Source organism: Colletes latitarsis, unplaced genomic scaffold (assembly GCF_051014445.1).
Source record: "Colletes latitarsis isolate SP2378_abdomen unplaced genomic scaffold, iyColLati1 scaffold0024, whole genome shotgun sequence".
Classification (NCBI taxonomy): Eukaryota; Metazoa; Arthropoda; class Insecta; order Hymenoptera; family Colletidae; genus Colletes; species Colletes latitarsis.
In genome coordinates this window covers 3,646,388-3,654,263 of record NW_027488374.1, presented here as the reverse complement: position 1 = coordinate 3,654,263, position 7,876 = coordinate 3,646,388, and the positions used below count along the sequence as shown (strand labels likewise).

General features: G+C 47.8%; 1 protein-coding gene across 1 annotated transcript; it reads right to left on the bottom strand.

Annotated features, from left to right (window-relative positions):
- Positions 1 to 972: 972 nt before the first annotated feature.
- Positions 973 to 4,876, bottom strand: LOC143350711 (uncharacterized). Its single transcript, XM_076782736.1, has 3 exons — positions 2,483 to 4,876; positions 1,906 to 2,098; positions 973 to 1,031 (listed from the first exon to the last, which is right to left on the bottom strand). The coding sequence occupies exons 1-3, from the start codon at positions 4,874 to 4,876 to the stop codon at positions 973 to 975; spliced, it is 2,646 nt and encodes an 881-aa protein (XP_076638851.1).
- Between the last annotated feature and the right edge of the window lie 3,000 nt (positions 4,877 to 7,876).

The following is a 7,876-nucleotide window of genomic DNA, read 5'->3' as shown; positions in this document are numbered from 1 at the left end:
GTGTGAGCGGCGCATAATCATCAGGGCTATCACTCAGAGCGGCAATCGGTCGCGAGTTTAAACTGGCTTCGATTTTACAGAGTAACGTCTGTAATTCCTCGCTCGTGGGAGTGAATTCTCCTATGATGCGCTTTAAATGATGCTTCACAGATTTGACTCCGGCTTCCTGCATCCCACCGAAATGGGGGGCACTGGGTGGGTTAAACTGCCACCGAATGCCCTTTTCGCCGCATTGGTTTTGCATTTCCGGCGTTTTACACACCTTATTGAAATGTTTTCTCAATTCACGATCTGCACCGACGAAGTTTGTCCCATTGTCACTGCGTATGCAAGACGGGATTCCTCGTCGGGCCATGAACCGATCCAATGCAGCCAAAAATGCACTCGTCGTGTAATCATGGACGAGTTCAATATGTATGGCCCTTGTAGCGAAGCAGACGAAAACTGCGATATACGCTTTATGAGCTGTTTTTCCTCGGCCCGCGGAGTCGCGGACTTTATACGGTCCCGCATAATCGACTCCGCAGTTTAAAAAAGCCCTTGCTGCACGGCTGCGTTCTGGGGTCAAATCCTGCATGATTTGCGTGGAGGTTTGTGCCCTCCATCTTACGCATTTCATACATTGATGGATGACCTTGCGAGCCGTGGTTCGGCAACCGAGGATCCAAAATTGTTGCTTTACCATGGATATCGTCAGCTGCAAGCCCCCGTGCAACGTATTTACGTGGCACTGCCGAATTATCATGGTAGACACATGGTGTTTTGGCAGAATTATGGGGTGCTTCGCTTCCCATGCCAGCGTCGCATTCTCCAGTCGTCCACCGACCCTCAAAACGTCATTCGTGTCGAGGAAAGGGTTCAGACTTTTTAACGGAGATTTTGCGGGAATTTCCCTGTGCTTTTTTAAACACTGGTACTCGCCCGCAAAATGCGTTCGCTGGATGTAGCGGACGATTCTTTCCTTGGCCAGCTTCAATTCTGATGCTTCGACAACGTTGGCATCGAACGACCTTCGCTCACCTTGCATCGGTCTACGTAATCGGAGACAATATGCAGTCACGCGAAGTAGCTTACTCCAGGTTGAGAATCGGAATACAAATTCCCATTCCTTGTCTGGAGTTGCAACGTGGGCGTGCGGAATGCGCTTGCCCTCGGTCGTATCGATGGAATCAGGCGTTTTCGGCCAATTTTCCTCTCGTTGTCTTAACCATGCTGGACCAGAAATCCACAGCTTCGATTGAATGAGCTCCTCCGCTTCGACACCGCGCGAATTCAAATCCGCGGGATTGAAGCGGGTGGGAACATGTCTCCATTCAGCTTTCGGAAGCAAGGTCTGGATTTTCGCGACTCGGTTGGCTATCACAACCTTCCAAGTCGAAGCATGTTTTTTCAACCAAGCTAGTGCAATGGTGGAATCTGACCAACAGATTATACGGTCAATTTTTATGGACAATGACCGTTCCACGTGCACTGCGAGCTCGGTAAGCAGTACGGCTCCGTTCAATTCGAGAATCGGAATTGACTGCGTTTTAATCGGAGCCACCCTCGTTTTTGTCATGATCAAGGTTGTGAAAATTTCCTCGGTCATGGTCGTCACGCGTAAATACGTGACAGCCGAGTACGCTCCGAGTGAAGCATCGCAGAATCCGTGTAATTCCACCGAAACTGCATCTGCTCCGTAACGGATCCATCTGGGAAATTTTACTTTTTCCAAACTGCTCCAATCCTCGCAAAACGTGTTCCACGTTTTTAGCGTATTCGCGGAGACATGATCGTCCCACTGGATTTTTTCCAGCCATTGGGACTGCATCAAAATCTTCGCGCGAATTACGACTGGTGATAACCAGCCGAGCGGATCGTATAGTTTGGCTATTTCAGAAAACAAAGTTCGCTTTGTAATCGGGCCTGCAGCCGGTTGGAACCGTTGCAGGTTGAAATAGAAATAATCTCCCGATGGTGTCCATCGCAATCCAAGCACCTTGAGTTCGGAATCATCGAACAAGGTGAGGTCGACAGCGTGGGAGTGAGAGCTTTGTGGGATGTTTCGTAGTAATTTCTGCGAGTTACCAGCCCACTTTCTCAATTTAAACCCGCCGCCCTGTAAGAGTTCGCAAACTTGAATACGAATTTTTTCCAACAAGGACGTGTCGGGTGCCCCCATAAATACGTCATCAACGTATATATCTTTCTCGAGTATCGGAGCGGCGAGAGGAAATCTGTCACCGTCCCGTTTTTTCAACTCGAGCAGAGTACGCATCGATAAATACGGTGCACACGCCGTTCCGTACGTAACGGTGTTCAACTCGAATGCTTTAAGCACTTCGGTTTCGGGTGTGCGCCATAAGATGCACTGAAAACGACGATCCTGCGGGGCGACGAGAATTTGCCGAAACATTTTCTCGATATCGGCCACCAGCACGTATTCGTACAGCCTCCATCTCGTCAAAACAGACGTGATGTCGTTCTGCAGTTTCGGACCTACGTGTAGGATGTCGTTCAGGGATTGTCCGCCCACCGTACGGCTGGTCGCGTTAAACACGACTCGCAGTTTGGTGGTTGCACTCTCCGTTCGGATAACCGCTCGATGCGGAATGTAGAGTCTGGATTTTTCAGAGGGCTCTATACGAGTCATGTGTTCCAACGACTCATACTCCGCGAGAAATTCTTCATATTCTCGTGCGAGGTTCTGATCCTTGTCCAATTTCCTTCTCATCCTAGTCAACGCGGAGAGAGCGATATGGAGTGAATCTCCCAGCGCTTCTTCCGGTTTCGGATGGTTAAACGGCAATCGGACAATAAACCGTCCCGTTGCATCCCGTGCGACAGTCTTTTGGAAATGAGTTTCACACTCTTCCTCAGCCTTTGTAAGCACTGAGGTCGAGGGAATTTCTTCAATTTCCCAGAACCGTCGAATCGCGTAATCCAGCGATTCAAGTACGTTGCAATGCAACGTTCGCACGTGACACCGGGCCTTGCTTGCTGCATTTATTGGTCCGGATAATATCCAGCCGAATGCAGTTTCTTGTGCAATTGGCCCTTCGGGCGCTATTCGTCGGAATCCCGATCGAATAACTTGGGCGTACAGATCCGCGCCGATCAAAACTTCAATGTTTTGTCCGGACGCGGGTTCGGGGTCTGCGAGCATAAGGTTTCGTAACGCGTCGTCATTGAACACGTTTACACACGGCGAGGCATAGTTCGTGATTTTTGACACGACGTATGCTCTGGCCGAAACCATCGGGGTAACCCCGTTAGCCGCTCCCAGATTTAACCCTACACTGTACTTAATTTGTTGGGTTCGACCACCCCCCAAGCCCGATACCGTGGCTGAGGTTTTCCTCCTCGGGAGGTTGAGGTCATTCCTCAATCTCGCCGAGATGAAGGATGTCTCGGACCCTTGATCCAACAGCGCGCGAGTTAAACGCGACGCGCCGTTTTCTCCGTACACTCGTACGATCGCGGTAGCTAACAGCACCGGCCTCGGTACGTCTGTACTCGCAGTACAGTGTGACGTAGTAGCCCGTGACGTCGTTGCTTGCGTCGTCGAGGTATCGGCGGCTCTCGCCTTAGCCGTACGGCGCTGTGGAGGGGCGTTATCCCGCCGCTCCTCACGCTTGCCGTTCGAAAATTTCGTTTTCGGCTTTTGGCTAGGAGCCTCTCTTTCGTATTGCTCGAAATGCAACAGGGCATGATGCCTGCCACTGCATCTCGAACAGACGTGTTGGCTCCGGCAACCCTTTGCGTCATGATCTAGGGCCAGACAGATTATACACCCTTGTCTGTCCCTTATGAGCTGGTACCGCACTCTTGTGGAAAAACTCTTAAATGCACCGCATTCGGTCAGTGCATGCGTTTGTCCGCAAATTATGCACTTCCGCTGCGCAGGGGGGGAGCCCACGACGGCGTTATGACTCCGTACTCGTGGCTTATGTTCCTTTTTTGAGGCAGTTTTGCGGTTATGTTCGTCAATGACGGTCATAGCGCGTGCTTCCTGGTCAAGGAATCTCAGGATCTCCTCAATCAACGGATATTCCGTTGACATCTTGAGGGATCGTTCCCATTCCCCTTGCAACGTAGCGTCAAATTGACTTGCTACGACGTGTGTTAGCAGCCAGCTAAGCTGCTCTTCCACAGTTCCTTTTTTAGCAAGTATAGCGAGTGCTTGCCGAAAGCCAATGGTGACCTGCTGAACACTCGCCAGGTCGCCTTTTCGGATTTTTGATAGTCTCAGTATCTGATCAAGAATCTTGATCAGCACCAAGCGTGGGAGCCCGAATTCTGTTTTCAGGGTCGTCCACGCCACTGAGAAATTTTTATCCGTTATCGCAAGCGATGCGATAGCGGCTGCGGCTCGCCCGGTTATACAGGTGTTCAGGTATTGTAACCTTTGTACATCCGTTAAAGTGGGGTTGTTGATTACTCCGGCGGTAAATAGATCTTCGAAATGGGAACATTTCGAAGAATCCCCGTCGAATTTCTCCAACCTCATCTTCGGGAGTTCGATCGGTATTGATTGCTGGATTTCCGGCATTACTGATCTTGGACCAGTCGTGATACGGGTTATTTCCGTAGACACATAAGCCTGAAAATCCAAAAACTCGTTTTCAGTTTCCCCCATAAAATCCCGTTGGAACAGCTCGTAAGAGTGTCGTTCCCCAGGAGGGAGAAGCCTACACACGACCTTATACTGATCGTTCATCTGTTGCCACAGACTGTTTACATAATTGAGCCTTTCCTCCAGAATTTTTTCTGTGTACTTGGCTCGACCCATCTTTTTAAGGTTGATGGATGCCCTGTTTATCCGTTCCATCCCTCTGGTCAAATCCTCGAGGTGTGCCTCAAGGTCAGACCACTTGGGATCTTTAGTAACGGACATGGCTGTTGAAGGTTAAACACTTCGAAACAACCGTACACGGGAGAAACTCTCGTGTATTATGTCCAACACTTCCCTTTACCGATTACCTCAGTATCCGGCTCGAAGGACCTTATGTTAAAAAGCTGATGCTTTTAACGACGAAGTCCGGATAGAGGGATCGGATTTTTATTGTGGGAAGTGAGTTGGGAACTTAAGATTTTCTTTTTCAAAAACTGTTTATTATAAAAATAAAAAATAAAAATAAAATAAACAATTAGAAACAACGAAAATTCTTATTAAATTGTTTTCCACGATTTCTTGGTCGGAACCGGCACGTTGAGGTAGGCCAAGATTCTGTGAACAGAAAAACACGGCAATGTGTTAGACACGTAAACACGTTACACGTATATTCGCCGCGTGTGTGTCCTCACGCTCCTGGCTTCGATATTCGAATGTATAGGAGCGGAGAATTTCGCTCGCTCGTAATATACGAGCTCGCAAGTGGACTGTATTTAATATCTGGCGTGAAAAGAATTAAATTTCCTTTCGACGCCGAACTGAGTCGATTGTCTAGTGGACGGGGATGCAAGAGGAGGTTGTAAGGCTCCAAATGCACTGATCCCGTGAGTATGCCCACGGAGTCTGTGCGTTGAGTCGCACTGCAGTACAACGGCACGACCGTCGATCTGCGGCTTCTCTTTAACGTTCCAACAGATGACTTGTTGGTCGAGAATTGTACTGCGAAGCCCGACAGCACGTGGTTCACTGCACGAATGCACCACTCGATGTAATTCGTGACAGTATTTGAACTACGTGGGGGCCTGACCCGCGACTCCTTGACCTCTCCGCACAGGTGCTCCTCTAAGCGTTACACCGGCGGGGTCTGTAGAGGGAAGGAATCGAAGACCGAAAGTCAAGCGTCCGAAGTGGACGCTGACCTGACTCCAGTGAGCCCACCTCGAGGTTCACCACGTAGGTGCCTCCCTTCGGTGTCTCCTAAGCCGAACGACAATCACAGAGAAGTTTGAACGGTATTCGCCCACTTCTCTGTGTTTCAAACGTTTATACGCTTGAAACGACAAAATAATACTGCACGAGGGGGGTCGAGCACCTTATTGGTGTATTCTCGAGCCCTCCAAACTAGACAGAAAATAGAAATTGAGCTTGTTTGGGACTTTCCCGAACGAAACTCCTGAATGCTTTTATTCGAGTCGAGAGTCGACTCGTTTGATAAGCAAAGACTAAATTAATGAGTGCTAGTTTGAGTTTTAATGAATTCTCAGCTGTGCGAGGTCAATCAGAGGACCCGCACCAGACTGAACATCGACTCGTTGCACCCTTTATTGGTTAATTGTCTGCTAGCTTTATCTCGAGAATTTCACTCTCGAGATTCGCTCGAAATCTGTTCGGACACGATCGGGAGCCGATGTGCCTTCTTCAGAAGTCGTTGTGAGACTGTGTCGATTGACAGCCGAAAACGTCGCCGCGTTGCTCCAATTAGCCGTTCCGCGGCGCTGTCCAAATTTCGGCAGTCGATCTTTGTCTAATTCTCTACGCGCTACTCTCGCACGGTACTGACGTCATCAACACCGTTAGCACACTCGAATCGAAGGTAATGAGCCGTTACCGATGGCAGAAAAACTAGTAATACACGCGTTTTTCTATCACTGTTTGCTGTACAAATCTTATTAGAGATAATCTCCTTCGAATTGTACGTTAACAGGATTAACGGTAATCGCGGCCGAGGACAATCGCTCGGCATTATGCAAATCTTTAAACAATGTGAAAAACGCGAAAGCATGAGCCTGATGAGGGCAAATCCCAGACCTATCCAAGACATATCTTGCGTTATCCTCTAAAATGTTGATCGAAACCAGGTTTAATTGACTGCTTTAGTATGGTACCACATTACTACGTGATCCAAAGCAGTAGAATCCCTCGATCAGGTCAACATGTATGTTAAAACTGCGAAAGTATGACCCTGATGAGGGCAAATCCCAGGCCTAACCTAGACCTAACATGCGTTATCCTCTAAAATATTGATCGAAACCAGGTATAATTGACTGTTTCAGTGTGGTACCACATGACTACGTGATCCAAACCAGAAAAAACCCAGGATTTGTTCACCAAGTATGTAAAGTATGCGAAAGTATGAGTCTGATGAGGGCAAATCCCAGGCCTAACCCAGACATAACATGCGTTATCCTCTAAAATATTGATCGAAACCAGGTTTAATTGACTGTTTTAGTGTGGTACCACATTACTACGTGATCCACACCAGAAAAAAACCGAGGATCTGTTCAACAAGTATGTGAAGAATGCGAAAGTGTGAGTCTGATGAGTGAAAATCCCATGCCTAACCTAGGCTTAACATGCATTATCCTCAAAAATATTGATCGAAACCAGGTTAAATGGACTGTTTCAGTGTGGTACCACATTACTCCGTGATCCAATCCAGAAATAGCCCAGTATCTAGCCATGAAGTATGAGGAATATGCGAAAGTATGAGCCTGATGAGGGCAAATCCTAGACCTATCCCAGACCTAACATGCGTTATCCTCTGAAATATTTATCAAGACCAGGTTTAATTGAATGTTTCAGTGTGGTACCACATTACTACGTGATCCAAACCAGAAAAAACCCAGGTTCCGTTCAACGAGTATGTGAAGTGTGCGAAAGTATGAGTCTGATGGGGGCAAATCTCAGAACTATCCCAGACCAAAATTGCTTTATCCTCTAAAATATTGATCGAAACCAGGTTTAATTGACTGTTTTGGTGTAGTACCACTTTACTACGTGATCCAATCCAGAAAAAGCTCAGCATGTAGCCATGAAGTATGAGAAATATGCGAAAGTATGAGCCAGATGAGGGCAAACCCCAGACCTATCCCAGAACTAACATGCGTTATCCTCTAAAATATTGATCGAAACCAGGTTTAATCGACTGTTTCAGTGTGGTACCACATTACTACGTGATCCAATCCAGAAATAACCCAGGATCTAGCCATGATGTATGAGAAA

Excerpts from the sequence above, each read along its gene's own strand:
- LOC143350711 (XM_076782736.1), bottom strand. The coding sequence starts at position 4,876 with ATGTCCGTTACTAAAGATCCCAAGTGGTCTGACCTTGAGGCACACCTC. Across the intron at positions 2,099-2,482 it reads CCCTGAACGACATCCTACAC|GGCGGCGGGTTTAAATTGAG; the intron begins GTAGGTCCGAAA and ends GAACTCTTACAG. Across the intron at positions 1,032-1,905 it reads ACGGTTCCAACCGGCTGCAG|ACCGATGCAAGGTGAGCGAA; the intron begins GCCCGATTACAA and ends CCGATTACGTAG.